General features: G+C 38.2%; 1 protein-coding gene across 1 annotated transcript in view; it reads left to right on the plus strand.

Moving 5' to 3' along the window:
* The window catches only part of HOOK3 (hook microtubule-tethering protein 3), a 76,004-nt gene that overhangs the window by 45,208 nt on the left and 3,187 nt on the right, over positions 1-27,609 (plus strand). The window contains exons 15-22 of the mRNA XM_010567063.1: positions 1,745-1,885; positions 4,725-4,812; positions 10,449-10,483; positions 11,279-11,361; positions 13,347-13,447; positions 16,044-16,148; positions 16,264-16,335; positions 17,785-17,921. Coding sequence (XP_010565365.1) covers positions 1,745-1,885; positions 4,725-4,812; positions 10,449-10,483; positions 11,279-11,361; positions 13,347-13,447; positions 16,044-16,148; positions 16,264-16,335; positions 17,785-17,921 — 762 coding nt within the window. The remainder of the gene's footprint in view (positions 1-1,744; positions 1,886-4,724; positions 4,813-10,448; positions 10,484-11,278; positions 11,362-13,346; positions 13,448-16,043; positions 16,149-16,263; positions 16,336-17,784; positions 17,922-27,609) is intronic.

The following is a 27,609-nucleotide window of genomic DNA, read 5'->3' on the forward strand; positions in this document are numbered from 1 at the left end:
GCCTCAGGTTGCACCAGGGGAGGTTTAGCTTGGATATTAAAACAAATTTCTTAACTGAAAGGGTTGTCAGATGTTGGAACAGGCTACCCAGGGAAGTAGTGGAGTCACCATCCCTGAAGGTGTTCAAAAAACACGTAGATGTGGCACTTCAAGACATGGTTTAATAGGCATGATGGTGTTGGTTTGACGGTTGGACTCGATGATCTTAAAGGTCTTGTCCAACCTAAATGATTTTATGTGTTGTGGTTTAACCCCAGCCAGCAACTAAGCACCACGCAGCCGCTTACTCGCTCCCCACCCACACCCCGTGGGATGGGGGAGAAAGTTGGGGAAAGAAGTAAAACTCATGGGTTGAGATAAGAACGGTTTAATAGAACAGAAAAGAAGAAACAAATTATGATAATGATAACACTAATAAAATGACAACAGCAATAATAAAAGGATTGGAATATACAAACGATGCGCAGTGCAATTGCTCGTCACTCACCCGACACCCAGCTAGTCCCCGAAGTGGCGATTCCCCACCCCACTCCCCCCCGTTCCTATACTAGATGTGACGTCCCATGGTATGGAATACCCTGTTGCCCAGTTTGGGTCAGCTGCCCTGGCTGTGTCCTGTGCTAACTTCTTGTGCCCCTACAGCTTTCTCGCTGGCTGGGCATGAGAAGCTGAAAAATCCTTGACTTTAGACAAAACACTACTGAGCAACAACTGAAAACATCAGTGTTATCAACATTCTTCACATACTGAACTCAAAACATAGCACTGTACCAGCTACTAGGAAGACAATTAACTCTATCCCAGATGAAACCAGGACACTAGGATTCTATGATACTTGGCACTGGTGAGACTGCACCTTGAATGCTGTGTTCAGTTTTGGGCCCCTTACTACAAGAAAGAAACTGAGGTGCTCAAGGGCGTCCAAAGAATGGCAATGAAGCTGGTGAAAGGTCTAGAGCACTAGTCTTATGAGGAGCAGCTGAGGGAACTGGGGTTGTTTAGCCTGGAGAAAAGGAGGTTCAGGGGAGACCTTATCGCTTTCTACAACTGCCTGAAAGGAGGTTGTAGCGAGGTGGGTGTCACTCTCTTTTCCCAAGTAACAAGTGATAGGACAAGAGGAAAAATCCTCATGTTGTGCCAGGGAAGGTTTAGATTGGATATTAGGAAAAATTTCGTCACCGAAAGGGTTGTCAAGCACTGGAACAGGCTGCCCAGGGAAGTGGTAGAGTCACCATCCCTGGAGGTATTTAAAAGACATGTAGATGTGGCTTATAGGGACATAGTTTAGTGGTAGATTTGGTAGTGTTAGGTTAACGGTCGGACTTGATGATCTGAAGGGTCTTTTCCAACTTAAATGGTTCTATGATTCTTTGAAAACAGAGCAACAGGGTAGAAGTGACTTGCCAGGTTCATGCAGTAGTTCAGTGACAGCTGAGATTACAGCCTCCCTTAACACTTTGCACCAAGCTTTGCATTTTCCACTTTCTAACTAAATCTGTTCAGCTGTCCTCTGAGATCTTACAGAGGCACTCAGGCAGCTTCCTTGTGTTGTGCTTTCTACAATTACAACTCCTTTAATCAGGTTTCTATTTGGGGGTTTGAAGACATGATTGTTGTTTGAACTGTCTCCCTTAAAGAGGTAAAGATGATCTTTACGTTATATTTACACCTCCTGTGGTAAACTGTTTTCTTCTTTATAGAGACTGGCATACTTTTTGTACAAAATTGTATTTTATGTGTTTAGGGAGAAACTCATTCGCCTTCAGCATGAGAACAAGATGTTAAAGTTGAACCAAGAAGGTTCTGACAACGAAAAGATTGCCTTGTTGCAGAGCCTTCTTGATGATGCAAACTTGCGGAAGAATGAATTGGAGACAGAAAACAGGTAAGAAGTTTTGTCCTCTGTTTCAATTGACTTTCCTAACAATGCCATATGCTTTTGACTGTACTGTGTCCAATACTGACCTCCCCAGTACAAGAAGGACATGGACTTACTGGAGTCAGTCCAGTGAAAGGCCACAAGGATGTGATTACAGGACTGCAACATCTTTCATATAAGGAGAGTGTGAGGGATAGAGACTATGTAACCTGGAAAAGAGAAGGCTCAGGGCAGATCTTATCAACGTTTATAAATATCTGATGGGAGAGTGTAATGGTTTAAGCCCACCCAGCAACTAAGCACCATGCAGCCACTCACTGACCTCCCTCAAAGTGGGATGGGGGAGAGAATCAAAAGGGTAAGAGTGAGAAAGATTGTGGGCTAAGATAAAGGCAGTTTAATAAGTAAAGCAAAAGCTGCACATACAAGCAAAGCAAACCAAGGAATTCATTCACCACTTCCCATCGGCAGGCAGGTGTTCAGCCATCCCCAGGAAAGCAGGGTTCCAGCACACGTAATGGTTACTTGGGAAGTCAAACGTCGTAACTCCAAATGTCCCCCTTCCTTCTTCTTCCTCCAGCTTTATATGCTGAGCATGACATCATATGGTCTGGAATATGCGTTTGGTCAGTTGGGGTCAGCTGTCCCAGCTGTGTCCCCTCCTAACTTATTGTGCACCCCCTGCCTACTTGCTGGTTGGGTGGTGTGAGAAACAGAAAAGGCCTTGACTCTGTGTAAGTGCTGCTCAGCAGAAATGAAAACATCTCTGCATTATCAACACTGTTTCCAGCACAAATCCAAAACATAGCTCCATACTAACTACTATGAAGAAAATTAACTTTATCCCACCCAAAACCAGCACAGAGGGACTAAAGGAGGTGGAGCTAGACTCTTCACAGTGATGCCCAATAACAGAGCAAGAGGCAGTGAGCAGAAATTAAAACACATGGAATTTCATCTAGATGTAAGAACATATTTTTTTTACTGGGCGTGTTGCTGAACACTGGAATAGGTTGCCCAGAGAGGTTGTCTCCATCCTTGGAGGTATTTAAAACCCAACACTACGTGTTCCTGGGCAACGCGCTCTAGATGACCCTGCTAGATTAAGCCAGTCAGCACACAGATGTCCATGGGACCAGACAGCATGCATCTGAGCATGCTAAGGTAGCTGGCTGATCATATTGTGAGACTGCTCTCTATCTACTCTTCCTCTTTGACTGCGGAAGGTTCCTGAAGCCTGAGAAAAGGTAAATACTGCACTCACCTTCAAGAAGTGCAAGAAAGAGAGTCTGGAGAACTACACAGACTGGTTAGCCACAGCTCATTTTCTGGGAATTTCACAAAGCAAGCTCAACTGAAATCTGTTTCCAGCCACATGAGGGATAAGAAAGTAATTGGGAAGGGCCAACATGAATTTATTCAGGGAAAATCATACCTACCTAATCCAGTTGTCTTAACAATGAGACCACTGCCTGTGTGAAGAAGGGTGAAACAGTGGACCATACTTAGCTTTATGAAAGCCTTTGACATAGTCTCCCATAGTATCCTGATGTTCAGAATGGTTAGATATAGTCTAAGTGGACAATAAAGTGAGTGGAAAATTGGTTGGACAGGTGAGCCTAAAGCTTTATCATCAGTGGTACAAAATCCAACTCGCAACCAGTTCCTTGGGCATCAGTGCCAGGACCAATGCTGTTCATCACCTTTATTAACAACTTACCTGATGGGAGGGACTATACTCTCAGCAAGTTTGAGAATGGTACCACTTTGGGAGGAGTGATTGGTATGCTGAAAGGGAGAGCTGTTATTCAGAAGAACTCAGCAGTTCATAGAAATGAGCTGACAGGAGCCCCATCCCTGGCTGGGAGGAGCCTGACAATGCTGGCTAGGACCAGTAGGCTGGGGAGCAGCTCTGCTGCAAAAGCCCTGGGGTCCCAGTGGGCAGCAAAGGAGGATGTGTCAGCTGAGGACCTTGCAGCTGACTGTGATGTGGGCTGTCTTCACCAGGGTGCAGGCGGGCAGTCTGGGAAAATGATCCTTTCCCTCTCATCAGTACTTATGAGATCACATCTGGATGTAGCATATAATTTTGGATTCCCCAGTACTAGAAAGACATGGATGTACAGGAATGCAGAAGAATACTGCTAAGGAGGGATGCTGCAGCATGTGGTGTGAGGCATAAGACTGAGAGCTGTGCTTGTTCGGGCCAAAAAAAAGGTGGCATAGAGGAGATAATAGTGTGATCTACATCTACGTGATGGGAACGTGTCAAAAAGAGGGAGACGGACTATTCATTGAGATTGACAGTGAAAGGACAAGAGGCAACAGACACAATATGGAGTACGGGTCTGAGCTCTAGGAGAGACGCCCAAAGAGATTGTCAGACCTCCATCCTTAAAGGTGTCCAAACCTGGACTAGATGTGGTTCCCAGCAATCTGCTATGAGTGCACCTGCTTTAAGGAGGAGGGGATTTAGACAACCTATGGAGATCCCTTCCAGCCTACAGGTTTATAGGACTCTTTGAGTGTGTAAAAGCAGTAAGCTAGTAGCTCTTACACAGTAAAACTGACTGTTAGAAACTCTTGTTTCATGTATACAGAAATGATTTCTTAATATATCCATTTATGTTGTCTTCGAAGAGTATTGGAACGTTCTGGATGACTGGAGGCTATAATCTCTGGAACTGCTGTATGCTCTAACTACTGTTGTAAATTTTCTGTGAATAAAATATAGTATTGCATCAGGTCATGTGTGGATGACCTGAAAACACTGAACACTAGAAATCTCAGGCTTCCTCTTGCAGTTTCGTTTTTTCTGAAAACCAAAATATTATCTGTTTCCTAGATTGGTAAATCAGAGACTTCTAGAAGTGCAGTCCCAGGTTGAAGAACTACAAAAATCTTTGCAGGATCAAGGTTCAAAAGCTGAAGATGTAAGTAGAAATGTACATGAAACTTACATTCAAGTAGTTACCATTTTTGAAACTTTCATCTTTTTGTAAAGAAAATATGTAAAAGAATTATGCAAATGGCGATTTCTCATAGTTTTCCATATTTACTCGTATGGTCTTATCACTAAGTAGTGATTCTCTAAATAGGATGTAAGACATAGTAAGGCATTTGTCTAGAAAAGAAAACCATCTTATGCAGAGAAGGTGTCAAATATGTTTTATTTGATTAATTGTGTTTCTTTCAATAGTAAACTTAACATTAAATTTATTTAATTAGAATAGAGAGTTTTTCAGGGAATTAAGAAAATGTTAATTCTTCATGTCTTAATAAAGTATCTGAAGTTATTTTTGGTTTAGTTTCCTTAATGAAAGTTAAAGCCTTTCCTGCCAGTGGAAGCTCTGTAATTGTGGATGTAAATGTATCTTGTAATGCAAGAAGCCAGGCAGGCCAAAACAAACAAACAAAAAGTCAAATAATTAGGCCCTCAACATAATGCAGTATTTTCTGTTTCTGTATACGGAGTTAAATTTATTTTTAATGTAATGATACACATTTTGGCAGAGTTAGTGTGGAAAACAACTTTCAGTCTTCCACTCAAAAACTGTTTGCCATCTCCTATGTTTGAGAGAAGAAGCTCTAGAACTTTCTTGAAATCAGTGATTTGCTGGACTGTACGTGCACAGTGTATGCTCACAATCTCAGTGTATTGTGTTGCTAATTGGCAACAAATTGTAATGTGTTGCTTTCTATTTTTGTGGTTTTGTTTTAACTAATATATATAAAACAGTGAAAGTTCTTACTAGATACTTATTTTCATTTAAGAGTCTGTTTAATTTAGCTTATCCTTTTAATTTTCAGAATAAATGGTATGAAAGTAAACCACCTAAGCCGAGTTCAACTACGATTATTTTCCTAAGTAATTTAAAATGCGGTTTAGAATGCATTTTAAAATAGGTCCATACTATTATGTGATTCTGAGATATTCATTGTTGTCTTGGTTAATGGCCAAAATAAGACTTTTCAGGGTGAACAAGAATATGAAAAAATTATTCTCAGATACTGAGTATTCTAAGTGATCACTATCTAATTGAATTCAGCTTTATATACTGCAATTTTTATTGTGTCCCTTTATGAGGTGCTGGTTTGGACAGTAATTTAGGATGTGTCTGCAGCTCACTTACAGGACTGGTTGCAGCCTATGTAGGCATCATCTGAGATGATTCTGTTAACAGCAAAACACCACCATTGCAACACTGCGGTACAGCCTGCTATGTGTACCAGGCAGCCCTTGTCAAGTGAGAGCTGGCAGGTTCATGATGCAGTTGCTGCATTCCTGGCTTCTGCGTCTGTCTGACCATGCCAGTGGTGATTTATAGGCACTAATCCCATGGCCTCTTTTGCTGAGTTTGGTGTGTAGGATTTCATTTACTCTTAAAGAAGCAAAAGAGAGAGTATAGACTCAGAGAAGTATTGAGGCTGCAAGAACCTGTGACAGTATGGACACCTCATCCAGTCTCCCACAGAAAGCAGAGCAAACCTTGGAATTAAACCCAGCTGCTCAAGTAGATGGAAGTGCTGGGACCACCTGAGTTACACTTAAGATATACTTACAAAAAGAGTGATTCTTCAGAAGCATGAGAAAAAGGATAAGGAGAGACATGGCATACAGTTTGTTGATGCACCACTTTCAGCATGTTTCCTCTGTTTTCCACTACTTATCTACAACAGTGCACTGAAATCCGTATTTTTGTATGCTTATACTGTAAATATGCTCAACCCAGACAACTGAAGATCCCATTTGTATTCAGTCCAGAAATGTATGATGAAGGCTTGGAGGGTTTTTTTAGTTTAGTTTGTTTTCAAAGTTGAAGTAATTTTTAGGCTTTCCCAAAAAGTAGTAAAAGCACTATCCTAACCCAGGCAAGTATCATTGCAATGATACATGCTGCTGCCTCAGTCCACATGGGGAAGCAGTTTTGATTTTGTATTGAAGTGCAGTGGAAGGCGGATGTTAGGACGGTATCAGTGCCATTAGGCCTATAATGGGAACTGACGCATCCTGTTGAGATGCATGATTAGTTCACCCTGGCTGTTGCCTTCCTAGCCAGGGAAAGGCCTCCTTACACCAGTCTTCCAGACTACAGAATCAACTCAGACATGCCTGGTGTGGTCAGAATAACAGGTTTGATTTATTGTCCTCCAGAATGCAGTGGTCATGTGTAGGGCTCAGCAGGTACCCTGAACAGCTTGCCTTATTATCACTCTCTTTTGTCACCTTGTTCTCCCTTTCTCTGCCCTAATCCCTTCCTCTATAAACAACCTGCCTTTAATTACTTCTACCCCACTAGACCTAGTCTTGCTAAATCCATACCACATCTGGTGTTTCTCATACTGTTACATATGCAATCTTGGCCTTATATGCTGTTACTGATACAGTTACTAAGTCCTCCTGACCTCCCTAAAAGGTCCTCAAAACTCTGTTACGTATGGTTACTTGTGAAGTTCAGCCACTTTGCTTGTTTAGTGAAACACTGGAACAGGTTGCCCAGAGAAGTGGTAGATGCCTCATCCCTGGGCATCAAACATTCAAGGCCAGGTTGGACAGAGCTCTGAGCAACCTGACTTAGTTGAAGATGCTCCTGCTTATTGCAGGGGGGGTGGACTAGATGACCTTTAAAGGTCCCTTCCAACCCAAACTGTTCTATGATTCTATGATTACTCTCAGCATCTGTGAAATCTGACCATCTCTCATGGCACTGTTTATAACTTCTCTCATATTCTCACAGTGCTAGCAGTCTCATCAAGCAATTTTCTCAAGTCATGTGCCATGGCTTCCCTCACCCCGCTACGTTAGCTTAACCTCAAGCCAGAGCCTAGCCATCTGCCTGTGGCCTTAACATGCAGAACAAAACCAAACTTTGCCCTCAAAAAGGGGACAGACCTGTTCCTTTGGCTTCTTTAAGCATGAAAGTAATTTCCAGGAAAAAGACTTTATTTCTGTAGTTTTTTTAATGTAAAAGAAAGGCAACAATTAAATACTGGGGAGGATACCTGTTTTCTAAAACCACACCATAGTAACTATTTTTTTTCCTGGTGTTTTGTAGGTGGAACTTGTTAGCAGTGGGACGAAAAAGCAAAATGGCGAGTGTGCATTTGCTGATTTTTACAGTTTTCTCATAGAAATATTCTTCCATTATGAACAGATAAAACATTTGAATGAAGTTACATGTAAAACTAGCTCAAAATTAGATAAACCTTTTTTTTTTAATTGGGATTTTTTTTAAGAGACTGGTCTTCCTATGAGAGAACAACAATTACAGTAATTATTTTTTAGGAGCAGAGGATTTGGATATGTGTGTTTGAAGCTAACTGAGACTTCAGGGAAAAAAAAAAAATAATGTTTGCCCATTTCTAGAGTAATTTATTTGAATTTATCTGCCTTGCTACAAGTATATACAGGATCTTTGGGTGGCTAAAATAGCACATTTTAGCTTTTATTCTTTTTCCTAATCTCATGTCTTGGGTAAATTACTCTGGGTAAACTCAGTCCTGCTTCTTTTAATTGTGTGTGCTGTTTATTGTTGTTAGTTTCTTGCCTGTGAGAACATATGATCTGTCTAGATGGGAGAGTGGTTACTCCCACAACAGTGCTGGTACTATGTGAATAATACATATGAAAATACACCAATGTTGACAAGTAGTTGTGTCTGTTCAAAGCTAAACCTAAGTGCAATACAAGGGTCCCAAAAGAAAAGCTGAGTTCAATTTTTATTTTCTTACCTTAGGAAAATAGGCACTGCTGCCAACTTTTCCCTTTTTTGTCCAAACCTACCTGTAGTCCCCTAAATGATCAGACATAAATGATGGTGCCAGTTCAAATGCTTTGTGACCATGAAAGATGCATACAAACATTTATTGTTACAGAAAAGGTGGTGTTGCCACAGTTGTTCAGAGGACTGCAAAAGAATAAAACCAAATGGACAAAACCTGCAGATCCTTAGCTGCTACAGATTTCTGGCTCTGAAGTCAGTAGAGTCATGCTGGCTTGTTTTTATGTGCTCCTCCCTTTTCCTATAGTGTGATAAGGAAATCCTACTTTGAAATAATGAAAAAGCATCACCCAGGAATGTGATCAAAGACAGTATTTTGACGTATTTACACTATAACAAAGCTAAAAGCTTTTTTGAGTGCACATGGTAATTGTCTCTGTTGGCCAGGTGTCTAGATCTTTACTGAAAGACCATTGGAGGAGAAGCAATGAAGTAATTTTGTTGATTATCTTATATTTTGATGGCATTCTGGACCATCAGTCACATGCTAGACCTCCAATGTGATTGGTACAGGATAAATAGAAGCCAAAAAGGCAGTTTCTGATTTAAATATTCTACAGTTGTCTTGTATTCAATCTGTGTGGCAGTAACACAATTCAGAATCGCTCCACAAAAACACATGCATCTCTTAATTTTGGTTGTAGCCCAATAAACTGCATATTTTCTCCTGTTTTGTTACTTTTATGATTTTTGTTTTGAAATTACTTTCCAAAATAGCGGTTCCTCTCCTTTGAAATTCTGGTTTTTAAACACAATGATTTGCAAATGTGCTTCTTTACTATTTTTATATTTTTGTTTTTAGTGATATGTTTTAGAAAATGTTACAGGATGAAACTGCTCATGAGAACAGAGGAGAAAAATGCACATGCGTGAAAAAATGCATAGCTTTAACTTTTTCTGTTCATGACTTTCTAAATAGTTTCTTCTGTTGGCTGCTGTTTTGCTTTATACTAATGTCATCTCTGTTTCTTGGCATGGGCTTCTGCTCAAGGCTATTGTGAGTATGGCTTTCTATTTACTTAACACTACTTTCAGTTTATAGACATTTATTGGGTTTATTTTTTTTGAAAGAGACTCACTGTGTATGAAGTGAGTTTAAAATTAAAATAAAATTTACTTTGAAGCTTTTATTCAGAGAGCTTATCAAAATGTGATTTAACCAGGAAGTGGAACACTGTAAGTTGTATGGTAATTTTTATGTATCTGTAATCAATAAAGATAAGAAACAGAAAAAGGGTAAAATTTCTGCTATACTCCAGTCAGAAACAAACAAGGATGAGAAACAGAAAAAGGGTAAAATTTCTGCTATACTCCAGTCATAAACACTCTACTCCCTTTAGTTTCTATGGGGACAGGAATTTACTTCAACTAATTTGCTACATGTCTTCATGCAAATTGCATTGCAATATTGGTAGGACAGCTCTTCTAGCAAATTTTGCTGCACTGTCTGATATCAGGTTAATTTATTAAGTCTAATTAAAAAAGTACTGAAGAAATTAAAACAACAGCCATAGAATGTTGTCATTTATGGATCTTGCTTTTATTGACCTAGTTCCTGGGAAAATATTTGTAAAGTTATAAAGCACTGTAATTTCAGGAAAGTCACACAGCTGTGGAGAGAAGGATTGCTACCACAGAGGATGGCTTTACAGCTGTGATCTAAAACTGAGTGAAGTAAAAATTCGGGTTTTGGTTAGAATGTTAAAATGACATGTTTCAAAATAATTTTGAAATTATGTTAAAGCTCTGCCATATATTAAAATAAAACATTTAACTTTCTATTCTAGTCAATTCTTCTGAAAAAGAAACTTGAAGAACATCTGTAAGTATTTTGTTTGCCTATTTTGTTTGCCATTTGAAATGATGTGTTTTCCATGTGGTAAGGAAGGCAGACAGTCATTAATCATGTATCTGGAAAATATACAACTAAGAGAAATTAAATAACACAGGAATGTTTGGAAATATGCTGTTCAGATACTATTTTCATCTCATAGAAAGCCTTTGTGAAAACAGTAAGTGATGAAGGAACCATCATTTTGCGGTGGTTAGAAAACTTTGCTTAATGTTGTGTAAATCTTTACTCAAGAGGAGTTTTGTTCTGAGGAAAGTCTGTTAATGTAAACAAAACTAATTTGTTTACTTTTTAGTATATGTTATGGCATAAAAGGTAACATTTTAGGAAGTGTTATCATTTTGTTCTGCTATTTCTGCATCTCTTACTTCCCTAACATGCAAAGAGCTGTTTGCTTTTTGACTGGCTTGCAAAAAAAAAAAAAAAAAGTAGTTTCTGTTTCCTTTGGGTTTAGCCATTCTTCCTCAATGTAGTCTCAATTACGAGTATTTGTTTTAGGCATGCATTGTACAATTAACTGTAATTCTAAATTAAGTTTATAATTACTGAGAATGAAGCTGTTTGGTGTTACAGTTCTCCATACACTGTTATGTTTTTCAGCTTATTTAACAAATATTTCCACAGTGACATTGTCACTTGTTCTCATGCCCCACAGCAAAAATCAATCGTGCTTTCAGAAATATATCACTATCTGATTGCTTAATGTTCATTCAAGCACAGTAACAATATTGTGAAAACAATATGTACTTTCATGGTTTGTAACAGTGAGAAGCTCCACGAAGCTAACAATGAGCTACAGAAAAAACGAGCTATTATTGAGGATTTGGAACCAAGATGCAATAACAGTTGTGAGTTACCTGTGCAGTCCATTTCTTTTCTTTGTAAAGTATTTCATGTGCAACGTCTTTAATTATAATATCTATAGGAGATGCTAGATAAAGAAAACGTACATTTTAAATGGCAATGATACATATGTTGTTAATTTCTCTGGAAGCTATGGTGACCAAAAAGATGTTTCTAAAACTTGCAATGCAGGGGATGACATTTTAGAGACCACCATAGTAAGAAATGACAATGGCCATAGAAATACTGAGTCACTGTCATACCTGTCATTGAACCTCAGCTGTTCAGAACTATCATGTCTCTTAAGACCCTAATTTAGGAGATCCTTGCCACCATCACCAGGTTATTTTTACTGCCAATATATATTCCTTCAGTGTGTTTCCAGAACTGCATTGTAATTTCAGAAAATTTTCGGACACTGGTCAAAGAGAATGTAGGATATATGTCGTATTGGTCAGATGGTATCCAGAACCCAGCATCCAGTTGTTTTTCAGCACATTAATGCTACCTTTTTCCTGAGAAGTATTGAAGGAGGTAGATTTGTTTTTTTCATGCCTGCTTATTATAGAACAAGGTAAAAGATTGCAACTAATGGCAGCTTTTCTGGTTTGTGCCAAAGCAGTTTTATTTATAAAGACATCGAGGAAGATAGAAATATCAGTTCAGTATTCGTTACATACATTCTGTATTCAAAAAGAATTTTCCTTTGTGCTGAGCTAAAATGGCAGAATATGTTATAAATTCCACATCTTATGAAATGTTAGAACACTTGGAAACAAGGTCCAGGGACTTCATGAGTGGCTAATAAACACAAAATCCTAACGTACTTGATAAGCTTCAGTGCGAGTGTAATAGCAGTCTTCTGACTTGCTAGCTTCTAAACATTAGGGTATATTGAGGCTTCTGTCTTTAGTTTACTGAAATTACAAGTTGCTTTTTAAAAATCCAAGTCTGATCTTTTGTCCTGGTAAAATAAAAATAGTTGTACCTTCTTCCATTCTTTCCACACTCAGGAAATGTGTGTGAATTATTTTTTCAGATTCTTTTAACTATCCTGAATATGGCCAAAATGCTTGGGCATTGAACAAGAATCATGGCTCGTTTTGAAAAATGGATTCTTGCAATCTCAGAGACCATCTGCTATTGGTCTTCTTACTGATCAATGAAAATCTTACTTGGTGCTGTTACCAGCTTAGTGTTTTCTGAGTACTTAGAGAGAAAACTAGGAAAAACATGAAAGAATGTTTCAAAATGAGGCTGCAAAACAAATGGACTCAGGATTGCTAATCATCTAACTTTGTCCGAGAACCAGACGTTGATGTTGTATGCTATTTGATCCAGGATGATGCAATTGATTTTTTTAATTTTTTTTTCCTGAGATCTGAGAAAATGTGTAGAAGATGTGTAAGCAATAGTGGCTTGACATATTCTTGTATCAACACAAGAAAAGGCTTTGCAATGAAATTGTCCTACTGGTCTGCATTGCTGCTTAAGAAAATGAGGGGGAAAAATTAAATTGAGTATATTCATGTCACAAGTCTGATAAATTGTGTCCAGTGTTACAGTTTAGAAGATTAAGCAAGAATTGTGCCTGTTAAGAATTATTCCTCTTACATAAAATAAGAAAACTCATTTATCTGAGTTACAATACCAAGATATTATGGAATCTGTAATTCATTAGTAAACTCATTTTCTAAGTGTGTTCTGTAATGGGATTGATTTATGATTCCATTTCTCTTTATTCATAATTTTTAAAAAAGCAAAATTTGTGTACAAAACAGCCATCTCATGAGATTATATAGGAGTACACATTATTAATGTGTTTCTGAGCTGTTCAATAATTAAAACTATGGTGTCTTCTACATCAGGTTCCTTATGTTAGCTTTTCTCCACTGAAATAAATTCTAGCTGTGCCTTAAAAGTCTGTTGAAAAACATCAAAATAACCATAATTATGTTATTTTCCAATGTGTGCATCTCCTGACATAAAGCACTCAAAATTGAAGAATTACAAGAAGCTTTACGAAAAAAGGAGGAGGAAATGAAGCAAATGGAAGAACGATACAAAAAATACTTGGAAAAGGCCAAAAGTGTAAGTATATGTGTTCCACGTTAATGATCCCTCTCTGACAGACTGCACCACATGTCTGCTCTGCAGGAATAAAATTAAAGGCAGTATCTCTATACACACTAGCAAATAAAAGAGAAGGAAGGTCCAGCGAGTTATTTGTATCTTCTTACTGTTATGGTATGTGATAGAGATTAATTCTGCAGAAGATTTTACCCTGGTTTTGTGTTCATGACTGTCCCCTTTTGCTACCTATCCATAAGCCCTTCTGATGCATCTGTAAAAATGTATACCCACTGCTACAGATTTTTGAGCCACCTAGACAAACCTTTTTAACCATGTTTCATGTCGACTGATACAAGGAGAGGGTGTTAAACTCTTTCTAATGCTGTGGTAACCTATTTCTTTGCAGAAATTCTTCTGGACTTCTGTGTCTGAGTGAGAATCGTATAGAGCAGCTAAAGCAGTGTCCATAGTAGGACTGGTGGTTTAGAAATAACTGCAATAGCTGTGCTGTATTTTAGCATTGGAGAACCACCTATCTAAACCAACTGAAGGGAAGGAAGCTCTGTGAGCAAAAGTACTTTAAATTGGCATTTGTGCTGAGACTTTTGAGGACTTCTGGCAAAGTTGTCATGAAGAGTTCTACCCCTTTGTACATAGAAGCGTAGCTCAGTAACACCAAGTACAGGCACAGCTGGACCAACAAACTCTGGTTTTATCAGTTTGGCAGAGAGGGAAAAGGCAGTTTGGGCTTCTTCCCTTCACAAGTGCCTGGATCTGTTTATGTGTGTTTCTGGGTGGTGTAGGCTTCTTGTGGTGCTCAGTCAGTAATGTCTGTCTTACCTGGAGCAGATAATTTGATACCCTTTTTTATAAATGTAGCTTGTAGCTTGCCCCTGATTTCTATTCATGTTCTGGTTTAGCTAACTGGTTCAGAAACTGTTTTAATATGGACTCTTTTATTGATGCTTTTTCCAAGTAAAGTGATCTTTTTAACTGAACCACCTTTGAGAGCTGTTACATTTCTCTGATATTCAGCATTCTCTTTGCCTTTACTGTTTAATATATGCTTCTATTGAGAAGGTGGCTAATATTTAAGTATGATATTGAGGATGTGGGTATACTACCAGCTTTGGAATGGCAATATTGTGGTCTCAATCATAGTCCCATTACTTCTCTTACTATACCTTGATATTTTATTTGAGTTTCTTAAAAGCGTACCAGTGTCGTCTTTCATCTGATCACGGTAGTATCAAGATCTTTGCTATGGCTGCATATCATTAAATTGGAATCTGTAAGTAGGTTCCTAATTTGGCAAAACTTGATGCTTCCTTCCTTTATTTCTGTGTAGTTTCCTCAATTACTTCTTGTGAGATGTTTCAAAAGTCTTCAGGAAATCAAAACAAATCATTGTTAATTACGTCTTTTTTACATCTTATGTTGCTGACTGTGTCTCAGAGTATTACAGTGAAAGACACAAGTCACAATTTCCCTTTCCAATAAGTTTTGTTTATTTGTATGTACTGTGTTATTGTAGGGTGTTTTATACAACAGTAGCATTAATTATTTTAGTTAGGTTAGCTTTTTGTGATCTTCTTAGCAACTTTCAGGGGGTTTAGTTGTTGTGTTTTTTGGGGTTTTTTTTGGGACAGTGAGTACAATCATTATAGCCTTCCACTATAGAAACTGTATCCAGGTATAATGTGTATTTTCTTAGAAACATAGTACACTTCTATGAATCTGTACCATTCAGTAAAAATTACTTACTAAAATTTAAAGCATTGTTTTATTTCAGTGTCTGGACACAATTCTAAAACAGGAGGAAAAAATCAAAAGATGTGAAGTCTCTTTCTTTATATCCAGAGGTTCTTAAAAAGTTTTAAGCTATTTTCTATTAAAGGCTTAGGAATCTAGGCATTTTGCTGGATTTTTTTCTTGGTTTAGCTCTGTGTTTGCTAGCAGTCATGCTACCCATGATGGATGCCACATACGAACATAGCCAGGTGTCCCTTCATATTATTAGTAACATAATGATCATGCATGTGCCACAGAATGCTTCTTGGCTTAACAGAGCTATCTAGAAATGTCAGCACATGGTACCCCAGGTAGGTGAATCATGGCATCTTTCTGTAAGGACCGAAGCAGTCCTTCCTCAAACAGGAGGAACTGACAGGTAGGTAAACCTTAGCTATAGAGGAGCCTTTGAGAAAATGTTTCTACCGTTGAGGCCCCAGGGTAGCGCAGCTAGGGGTAGGAACTGCATATGTGAGTCTGGGATACTGAACCTCTTAAATGTCACTTTTTCCTATTGGTAGTTTTGTTTCACAGTCCTGTAAAAGAGAGCCCAGTTCAGATGCTCTAATGTATCATGGCTGATGTTCAGAGGCAGAGCCTCTGTCATGCTGGCTGTCAAGATTGGTTTACAGGAGTCAGCCTCTTAAAACCGCACATCCCTCTGTTTCTCATTTTAGAGTGTCATTTCTTACTACTGACATGTTTTAAGTCACTTTTTTATTTCTTAACCTGACTGAGAAGGTTGTAATTCCTTGATGTCTTTCCCTTCATTTAGCTTGCTTTTGCAGGTTTTAACTTAAAACAAACTTGTTTTCTCTTACAGGTCATCCGCACCCTAGATCCTAAGCAGAACCAGGGTGCAGCTCCTGAGATTCAGGCTCTGAAAAACCAGTTGCAGGAGCGGGACAGAATGTTTCATTCGCTGGAGGTAGTAATCCTCAAGTTTCCTGGTAGATGTAAAGAATGAGGAAATACACATACAGACCAATACTTTTATTATGCTTTGGTTTTAAATGTACACTTCTTTGATGTTTGTTTTATAGAAAGAATATGAAAAAACAAAAAGTCAAAGAGAAATGGAGGAGAAATTTATTGTTAGTGCTTGGTACAATATGGTAAGAATCTCCCAAACTTTTTATCAAAAAAAGTTTTTTTTGTTTGAAAAGCGTTTTCCAACACACAGACACAGAAACAAATGCTTTTTAATAATTTTAAGCTATGACTATATTAGAGTATGTTCCTGTGATAACCTTGAACTAAATGAAAAAGAATGTGTTCATTATTTTCAAGTTTTAAAACCAGAAATGGACTTTCTAGAGGGAAGGATACCTCAGATTACTATTTTGTAATTCCAGCCCTTTTGTTACACTGAGATACAGTGCTCAAATTTACTTTATTTGATTCTCCAGTCTTCAGTCTTCCAGCTGTTTCTAATAAAGGGGCACAAGAAAAGCAGTACAGCTTACTTGCTGCAGTAAGTGTTCTGAGAAACGACCCCTTCAACTTGGGTGCAAGTTTAGCCCCATGCAAAGGGTGAGCACAGGGGCAAGACCCTCACTTAGATTATTCAAACCATATTCAAACCAGTGATCTGGGCGGCCATACAGCTTTTGCTGGGCCTGTATGCCAGGAGTTTTTTCACCTTCGTCAAATGTGTTCAAGACTTACCTTTGGCAGAGTGTGGCTGCATTGGAACTGTTCTTCAGATAGAAAGAATCCCTGATGTGTAACACTCATGTTTCATTCTGCTTCATCACAGAGTTCAAATTCCTCCTTTCTGTCTTCTCTTGGAAGAGTTTTCTTCTTGCTGTTCTACGTCCTTGTTATGCCCATGAGTAGTAAGCCAAAAACGGTACTTAAGCAGAATGCTTGAATCCTTTAAATATTGAAGGCATTTTCAAGTGACTAGTGTCCTTGACCAGTTTTGTGACATTAGTGCCACTGATAAGCAGAAGAGAAGCCTGAGCTAAGAGCTGTGGTTTAGTAGCCTGTCATGAACTCTAAGAAGAGCATTGATAGCTTTGTCCCTCTTTCTCTCATTAGCCTCTGCTTTTATACACAGCTACACAACCCATCACAGCTTCCCTTGTTTCCTCCTTGCATTTACTCCTGCTGAAAACATACTTTCTCTCAGGATGTGCTCCTGCCATGTGAGCTGGTATTTTCACAGGGGATGACAACACTTAAATTATTTATTTTCAGAAGACAAGTACTCTTCTAGCTCAACATGCTGAAGGGGGGGGAGGGGCAAGGGTGGGGAGAGGAAGCACTTTTGAAAAGACTTATCCAGTTACCATGTGTTCATGTAGAGAAGCGTATGTTCAGATCTGGGACACTGGAGGACCTGTCTCTCAATGGTTACTCCAAAACCAGACTATGATGGCAGGGGGAAGAGAACACACAAAGAATTAGGAAGAATATCTTAACTTTATCCTTGAAAATATGTTTGAAATTCAAAATAGCTTAGTCAGTGTTGGTGAAGAAGGAGTTAATAAACTGTAAATGAATAAAGCTGTTCAGTGTTGTGTGTTGGTATTCACTGAGAAGTTTCTCTTTTTCCATAGGGAATGACTCTGCATAAAAAAGCAGCAGAAGATAGACTGGCTAGTACAGGCTCAGGACAGTCCTTCCTGGCTAGACAAAGGCAAGCCACGAGCACAAGGAGATCTTACCCTGGTCATGTCCAGCCAGCAACAGCAAGGTAGAGAAGCCTTGCCCTTAGAAAGAAAACTGCCCTGTGTTCCAGGCCACTTCTGTTGCAAGTGACAACATTCAAGGAAAATCAACCAGCATCCTTTTCTCTTTCTCTCTTGTTACTGCTATTATTTTACAGTTCATGAAAGGGTTTTATTATGGTTTCTCATTGTTCTGTAATGCTTTTTGCTTATATTTTTTTGGAGTCCATCTCTTTCTCTCTGCATTTTTTAAAGGTGCCAAAGTTTTGAAAACATCTAGAGGAGTGCTGTATAATAACAGAGTCTTTATTTGTTTGAAGCCTGGTCTCTTATGAAAAGCCTCATATGGGCTGTGTAACAATGTAAATTTCTTGTCACAGTTGATACCTTTGTACCTATAAGGGTTGCTATGCTTTATAAGACTGTCTTTGTTCAAAGGGAATTAGGCTTTTTATTTCATGTGCTAACCTGTTGCTTTAAAAAAATGCTGAAAACTCAGTACAGAAATGCAAAATTAGTATATTATTGTGAAATAGATTTGCTACTAAAAAAACTTACCAATGGCAAAAAGAATTAATTTTTTTTTTAAACTCCTACATGCAAAGTTTGCTCTTATTCTTGGCATTTAATAGGGAAGCAGGATGATTTTTTTCAGGTTTTTCTTTATCTGCTGGTGTTACCTCTTTTGCTGGCAGAACTGAGTGTTTTCAAATGGTTTGTTCCACTCTTCTTGGTCAAGTGTATGCTTAATATGTATTATAAAAAGGTTGAGAAATATTTAGAATGCTCTAATATGCTACTGCATAATCCATTTAAAAAGGACATTTGTTTTAAAATTTTATAATTATGGATGAACAGTACATAATGGATCAAGGCCCCAGTTAATATAGTTGATGTTATTGTATTCCAGTTATCATCCCCTACTAAAAGACTTGCTTTTAATATATTGATTCAGGGTATAATTGTATCAGTTGCCTTACTAATGGTACCAGTGCCTTCAGGTGAGTTTGTTGCTGACTTTGTTGGAAACTGGCTGTGATTTGTTGTACTGCCTTTTTAGCGTGTAGCTAGTTAATTGTATGTAACTGATTGTAGCACCTTCATGTTGATCAGTGGGGTGGATGGTGGCCCCTACTATTAATTTAGGTTCTGTTCCTACAAAGTTCTGCCTTTTCCCTGACTAATTCTATGCTCTCCTTATCATTTTTGTCAAATAGTTGATGGGCACAGAGGATCTGAGTATTGGTTGAAAGTTTCATATACATACATTTTGTCGTGATTCAGTTTTAAATATTTTTCATTTAGAGACTGTTTGGACCTAATGCACAGGCAGTCTGGTTTATAAATGTATTCTTTTACCTTATTTTAATGCTCTCCCAAGTGAAGACATTTTTTCATAAATCCCTTTAGAGAAAAGACATACTTGCATTTATTAATCATCTGAAGCTCTATGTTAATTCACAGCTTGGGTGGAATGAGCAAAGGATAATGAAAACAAGCACACCTAGATTAAAGGGTAAGGAACAGGTGAATGACACTTTTAGGTACTGTTTTATCCTCAAATACCTCATCTGTTTTAATCTAGGCTAAGAAATGCATTCAGTGTATGTCTGAAAAAAGTTATCAGTTCTGATTTTTTTTTTTCCCCAGTAATATGAAAACAGATGCTGAAGTCTATTAACTGCATATAGGTTTTGTCTTTTATTCCTCACATTTGGGAAAAAATGATTTTCTAAAAATTCTCTTTACTTATTCAACGTATGACATGTCTGGGCTATGCTTGCAAGATTAGGTAAGAGAGTGAAAGTATCTTCTTGTGCAGAAAGGTAACGATGTAGAGGAAGTTTAGGACAATTTCTGAAGCTCAGTGGTCTGATACACGTTTTGCTCTCTCTTACTGAGATACAGAATACTAAAGGGACAAGAAATCATATGTGTTACCTAGCAAGATGACCACAGTTTGTGTGGGACATCTTTTACTGATCTTACTGTGCAATCCATTCTAGTAATTTGAAGAACTCATTACCACATGCCATGTGCAAACAGGAGCAAGTAAAATCACTTCTCTGAGAAAATTTGATGTTCTTTCTGAGATACAGCATTTTATATCAGCCAGAGAAAGAACCCAAGAATACCTAAAGCTCCGTTTTTACTTTCATGTGGCTGGCTCTGTCTGTTACCAAACTGCTAAAGCCTATTTGTGAAAGCAAGGAATAGCAGGACCTTAATGGGAAGTTTTATCTCTTAATTTTGTCTAATAATTTAATTTCCTGTTGCTATTAATTAGGTGCAGGTATAAAATAACTTGAACACAATCTGCACACTAAACTACTTGCTTTTATTATTTTAACATCTGTTTTACCATTTTGTCTCCAAAGTTTGATGACAGGCAAATGCCTCTGATGGTTAGGAGATGAACAAACGCTGATTAGAAGCCTCATTTTTAGCGTTTACTTTCTTATCTCTCATGGTTTCTTTTGTTTCTTGGTGGTTGTTGGCTTTTATCTTCTGCTTTGTAGTTCTGGTTGGTCTTTCCATTTCCCTTGAGATAAGACGCTCAAGTGTTTTCTATAGTTCCCTTCAAGAATATAGAGCATCATTATATAGCATCAAAGACCAAAGCAAGACTAATACTGAATCTGTGCTTTACTGTTGCTCATAGTAATTGTTAGGCAAGATTGAATAAGCATTTGTCTTTTGAGAATTTGCAAACTTGTAGAAATCCTGGTATTTCCCACAATTTCTGTTGATTATAAAAATCTAAAAATATACTGCAGTCTTACAGAAATATACTACTGTGTTGCTATCCAGTTCCAGTAAGTCATTTGTTCTGTCTTCTAATGGTAATCATCAGGAATTTAATTCCTTGTTCTTCAGTGTTTTACTTCTATTATTTGCTGCATACATCTATTCTTAATCTTTGGGTGTGGATGAATGCAGGTGGTGAACATCATTAAACTTTCTCTCTCACAAGAACAGCTTCTTTATTGGAAGGGTTCAGCTTCATTATTTTCCTTGCTTATTATGTAGCTATGAAAGTAGTGTGGTATTAAGAAAAAGATCGGACTCAGAGTGTGACTTCAGGGAATAAGCACATGTATAGATGAGTTACCAGTGAATGCTGTCTGTCTTATCTTCAGTAATAAAAGAATATAAGCAAAAAACCTCCGTAAAACAGAATTCTCTCAGTACATTAGATACTTTTAAGAAGCTTTTAGGAACACTTTTTCTGGGGCAACAAAGACCATTTACATCAAAATTGTAGTGGTAATTATTAAACCAGTGCTATATCCTGCCCTGCTACACTACAAAAAAACCCTGCAGATTGAGGTTAAAGAGAAAAAGCTCTCCAGGGCAGTGATAAAATAGCTGAAGGGTTCATTCGAGTACGTTCCTGAGCACTGGGCTGAAGATCTACCCAGAATAATCTTTCTGAGAGCTTTTAACCAATGCCAATAAAAGGTAACAGTTAAATGAACAAATATTTTTCATTGTTCAGAGCTGAAGCTTAGTTTCTGGTCTTAAAGGATGTGTGTGCAGTCCAGTTCATATACTTCTGTGGAGAGTTAAGTTAGCACATCTGATCAGACATTACAGAAAAGAATGTTCAAGTTCCTCATTTTCTTGATAGCAACACGTAACTACTTGGATCATAACATTTATTTTGTAAGTGCAGTGAAAACTGAGGTGATCTGATTTAAAGGTTGTGTGTGCCACCCACAGTGCAAAGGGGAATAAAGAACTAGAGCACACAGCTTTATATATTGTAAAATGAAGAAAATATGTAATGGGTACAAGATGCTTTTCATTATCTGTTTGGAAATAAGCAGATGGTAATCTTGTCCTGTTCTGATGTCACTTGAGATAGCAGTAATGCTTTGGCAAGTTTTCTGTGTTTTCCTGTTCATGTAAGGAGCACTGGCAATTTTATATTCATTATGTATGCAAAAATTAACAGTGAATATTCCTATTAGTGCTTTATGATGATCTTAAATAGTAAGTGGTGTGTGCAAGCTGACAAGAAAACTTAAGAGGATTTCGCAATCTTAAAGTCCTCAGTATTTTGACATGTGCAAGTAGCTTTTGCTCAGTTCTCTAGTATATAAGACTATCCACTTAGCAGCTTCCAGGATGTCTTGGTGTGTTGACATTTTCTGTAGCTTTGGTAATTGGAAAATATTTTAATTTCACCACTTGGTTTTCTTCTAGTTAGTGATTTGGAGGAATACTGTCCTGAATGTGGCTAATTTTTCTTGTTCTTACGAAGCAAAACAGTACCTGAATTTTACGCATTTTATAGAGATTTTTATTCTTGCCCAACATTTTGACTTTTTGCAAGGATTGATGAGGGAGGTATTTTTGCACTCAGTCAGCTATGTAATACTGACTCCTTATGGGTTTTTGCACATATGTTTTAGGTAGAATGTGGACTCTGTGTTTTGCAATAATATTGTATTGTTAAACTTCAATATCTCCAAAGCTAGTTTAGCAAATTTTGCGGGCATTTTCCTCACCAGTATTGTGCAAATAAATAGCTAAAAGAGGTTACTCTGTCAAGAAATACTTTCAAGTTGTGTTTTTTCTTCTAAGCTAAGTAGTCATGCTTCAGGGATGTCACCTACAGAGTAGTTTGATAGCTGGATTATGACTGAAATGTGATATCAGGAAATCAAGCACTTACAAAGAAACCTTTTCAGAAGCCCTTCCTTAGAACAGTTGTATTACCTGATACTAGCAGTATGATACGTTTAGCATTCTGTTAAAATGAAGAGGAGAATTGTTATAACAATTTAAATGTAAAGATCAGGTAAGCAAGAAATTCAGTTAATGAGGTTTTGAACCTTACAAACTGCACACAGCCCAGACACATGTCCCCTCCCAAATCTGAGCAGTCCGGCTCCCTTCTGTATTGGCAAGAGCACTGCGTTTTGACTTTGTGCTTTGCATCTGGAGAAAGAAGTGAAATCTTGCATTATCTCCTAAGTTGGTGTACGAGCAAGTAACGAACCTCACTTGTGCTCAGAACACCTCCACAAGCCAAATCATATTATTGGCTTGTGGCAGATGTCAGTTTCTAGGTAGGATCCTAACCATACCTCCAGCTTGTCACTTACAAGGAATCAAGAAAATGTCCTGGCATGACTGATTGCACTGCCTTGCTCCTGTGATCTTTCTTTTCTCTGGAAGTCCAGAAAAGGAGCAGAAGCTTGTCAGTGAATCTGCAGGCTGTAAGTAAAAACAAGGGGTGATTTCTTCAGTTTGAAGGTGGAGGAGACAGATGAAAGCAACTATTAAGTACAAAAATCTGAAGAGCAGTATGTCTTTCACCATTTTGTTTTTTGGTTTTAATTTAAAAATTAAACAGAACCTAAGCTTTTGGAGCTGGGTTTTGGTTTGTTTTTTTTTTTTTTAATTAATTTTGAATTGCAGTTAATTAAGTATCAGAGGCTTTACCTATGTGAATAAGGCAGCAGCTGTCATTATCAGCCACAGCAGCCTTAGACTTCTTGCATCTGGTACAGTGAACCCCCAGAGATTATGACTCTGCTGCCAGCTTCCTTGCACTGTTTGGAGATGTTGAGGACTTATCTGGCTTTGTCTTCTGTTTCGCCTTGGCTTTACATTTGTGGATTCATTGAAATTTTGGGACACAAAGTTCGTTTTTTAAATGTGTCAGCTCATTGAATTAGGTAATGAATGAATGTCGGTTGAGGAGCTCTAGAAAACTTGACAAACCATATAGCCCCATGGGGCATTTAGGCAACACCTGGCAGTATAGCCAAGGCAGCTTCCCAGACAAATTGTTCTGGTGTCAGATTGTAGTCAGTGGATCAGTAGGAGCTCATGATAACTGCTGTAATTAAAGTTCTCATCTATCAGTTGCTAGGGACTGGTTTTGCTGTTAACTTTACTATGGCCCAGATTCTAACCTTTGCTTTTAGGACTTGCCAAGGTAGTGCAGGACTGTACTGAAGCAGATATCTGCATTAGTTGGCTCTGGTGGCATATCAGGAATTTCCTCTGCTGCGTTTGCTGTGTGTATAAAGTCATTTGGAAAACTGCATATCCTTCAGTCTCATTTGCACTGCATGTTGGTTCTAGAGTGCAAGCAGGTTCCGTTTGTCAGATAAAAATTTCTTCCTGCTGTCTTGTTGTTTTGGATCTCAGAGATTGATCCATACAACATGAAAAGCATTGCTAGTAGAGGGAAATCCAGGACAGTTGCGAAGCCTTTCCTGTCTGGTGGTGACCTTATTCATTGCTTCGCATTAGAGAGGTCCTTTACTAACAGGTGAAGTTAGAATATCACATTTCAGAAAGAGCAACATGGTTATTTTAATCATTACAAAAGTGGTTATTTGTCAGCACTTTGGAGAGCTGTTAACTACTGTAGCATGGCACAAATCTGAAATACTGTAAAAGCAAGTATTTCCACAGGCATAGGATAGCTTATTCTGCAAATGGAACTTGAATCCCTAATGGTTATCCCTAACTTTAAGAGAAGAGAAAATTAACATAAAGGCCAACTGTTAGCTTGTTAGCATGCTTGTGTTGTTAGCATGGTTGTGAAAACGAGCAGAATTTTAAGAGAAATTCCTAAATGGTGTAATATTTATGGAGTTATAAAATAGCTGTAGTGAGACCATCAGACTTTTGATTTGGATTTGAATATAATATTCATTATGTATTTTAAGATTTTGTAAAGCAGCTATTATAGTTCTCAGTCACCAAAGATTAGTAAGCAGGAGAGTAAACCTATTTTCTGGATGTATCAGTGGTTTCGAGAGAGATTTTAAAGCTTTTATTCAGCGGTATCAGTAAAATCTTGGAATAGTTATAAGCATGACATTACAAAGTCACTATTCTTATAATTTTTAGTCTGCTTTGTATTCTCTGGTTGTAAGAGTTACAAAAATGCAAAGTGGTGTTAATACAGCTCTGAAAGATGCTGTGTTGAAAGGCTCCTTTAAGAAATCTAAAGAAAATACCATGGAGGAAGACATAGAAAGAATAGATACAGAAAGAAATACAAACTTCAGCGGTAAGAAGCCAGTAAGTAATGAAGTTAGGAAGTCTGCAGGAAGAGAAATCTGGAGGCAGTTACTTCAAAGCTGAAGCTTGGTAGAATTATTTGGGAAGAGTGTCGAGTGTTAGACTTGAAAGTGAGCAGACTGCATTGTTCTGATAGCTTTGGTGATTGCGTTACAAAGTACTGCTTACAGACAGAAGATTGTTGACTACGGAAAGCCTGGTCCATCTTGGGACCAAACATAGACTGAACAGGAAAAAAGTAGCTGCTCAGAGAGTATGAGTGGCTGGGTTTTGTGGTTGGTTTTTTAATATCAGATTTAACTTTTGTGAGCAGTGCTTTGAATTAAAAGTTCTTGTGTTGGTAAGTACCTCCAAGCTGGCTAGGTTAGTGAAAAAGGCTGCCATCCTTTTTGTGGCTTCGATGTGCTGGAGTTGTCCCAGTCACTTCTGTGTGTTCAAAAAACCAGAAGAGGACAGTGAGAAGTTAAGATTTTAAGGGATGGATAACCACTTGTAATGAAGTACAGCTAGTGAGATTGGGCGCTGAATATTGAAGGGAAATGCCTTACTAAGAAATAATGCCCCAGGCTGGCAACAAGCCTTCTACTTAGAGCTGGAATATTTTGGACTGGCAAGGTAAGGAAGTAAGAGAAAGTCACTCCTCTATAGACATATCATCTGTTGCATAAACTGTCTCTTTTTGAAGATCCTGCAGAAGTAATGACAGGTTATGCTGAGTGAATTTACCCTCACATCTCACATCTCTGTTGTCTTCTGAAATGTTGCTGCCTCAACAGGTAGCTTCAAAATATATTGGTTAATTTTGAGTTCTCCAAGAGAAATTGACAGACAGGTTTTTTTAGATCAAGATTAGAATTTCTAGTCAGGAAAGGGCACTGTCAGATGGATTTCATAGAATCATAGAATGGTTTGGATTGGAAGGGACCTTAAAGATCATCTAGTTCCAATCCCCCTGCCATGGGCAGGGACACCTTCCACTAGACCAGGTTGCTCAAAGCCCCATCCAACCTGGCCCTGAACACTTCTGGGGTTGGGGCATCCACAGCTTCTCTGGGTAACCTGTTCCAGTGCCTCACCACCCTCACAGTAAAGAATTTTTTCCTAATATCTAATCTAGATCTACCCCCTTTGGGTTTAAAACTATTACCCCTTGTTCTATCACTACACTCCTTGTTAAAGAGTCCCTCCCCATCTTTCCTGTAGCCCATTTTAAGTACTGAAGGGCCACAATAAGGTCTCCCCGGAGACTTCTCCAGGCTGAACAACCTCAACTCTTTCAGCCTGCCCTCACTGGGGAGGTGCTGCAGCCCCTGATCATCTTCGTGGCCCTCCTCTGGACCCGCTTGAGCAGGTCCAATTTATTATATCCTTGAAGGAGCATATACTGTCCTGAGTTTACAAGATCTCTCAAAAGTACTATTGACTCAAAGAGAAACCTACAATGTCATTTCTGTTTATGTGCAACAGGACACTTGAAGTGCTACTAAATAATAAGTTGAACTAAGTATTAGCCAGGTGAGGCTAAAGGAATAGGCTATATTCATATATGCACAATAGAATATATACATGCTTATGTAGCTTGAACTTTTAATTTTTTACTACGGTAATCCTTTATTACAGTAAATGCAGTAATAATTTTACTAATTTAACTACAGTAATCTTCATATTATTAATCCTGAACTCTGTAACTTTATGCACCCAAGCAGTGCCAAGCAAGCTTAACAGACAATGATTACTCAAAATACACTCTCGAGGTCTGCTTTGAATGTATTGAATGTGTTAATTTTTTTGAATTTTTATTCCATTTGATTTATGTGTCTGTGTTTCTATTTGTTTTTCAACTATGGTTAACGTTCTGCGTTGGTGAATGAGAAGGAGGAAAAAGAGGGATACGTAAGCTGCAAGACTTGTAGCGGAAGGCAATTTTTTTTGCAATAAGTCCTTGAGTTTAGTTAGAAATATTCTTCCTTATCTATTTAACCTGGATTTTCCTGTCATAAGAACTGTTCTTAGAATCATTTTTGACCAGTGCAATACTAAGGAGAAGGAAATGGGGAGAGAAACAGTTTGCATGCTTTGATTTCTGTCTGGTGAAGCTATTTTGTTCTTTGTAACGTCACAGTGAGTGCAATGCGAAAATGAGAACTAGCTGTTAGTGTTGTGCCATGCTGCATAGGGGTGTTTGTGTTACTTGGGGAAGCTGAAAACACCATAGCTGTGTTAGTAAAGTATTCCACCTATCCACTTACAGTGGCCAAGAAAGAGGGTGCATCAGCAAGGATGGAGAAATATGCCAACCTCTCCAATTCTCTTCCAAACTTAGATTGACTTCCACAGCATTGTGACGTGCTCTTTGGACTGCTCAGTGGCTCCTACTCAGCTTATTTTAACAGGAATACATAATATTTTCTTGCGATTCAAACCTGTATTTGCATGCAATGAATAGAACTTGCCAGTGTAGTGTGGCTGTTGTAGCCTCACGCACAGGATGAGCTTTGATGAAACATAAATGCTTCAAGTCTTCTGTGGTGCTCAGAGCTTGAAGGGTCAGACAGAGTCATTATGACCCTGCTTGTCTTGTAGTATATAATCACATGCAGTATTGGACAGGCATCTTTCACTTTATATTGCTTTAGTTTTTTAACTGCTGTACTCACAGAC

This window comes from Haliaeetus leucocephalus, unplaced genomic scaffold, assembly GCF_000737465.1.
Source record: "Haliaeetus leucocephalus isolate CR32 unplaced genomic scaffold, Haliaeetus_leucocephalus-4.0 Scaffold225, whole genome shotgun sequence".
In the NCBI taxonomy this organism is placed as follows: Eukaryota; Metazoa; Chordata; class Aves; order Accipitriformes; family Accipitridae; genus Haliaeetus; species Haliaeetus leucocephalus.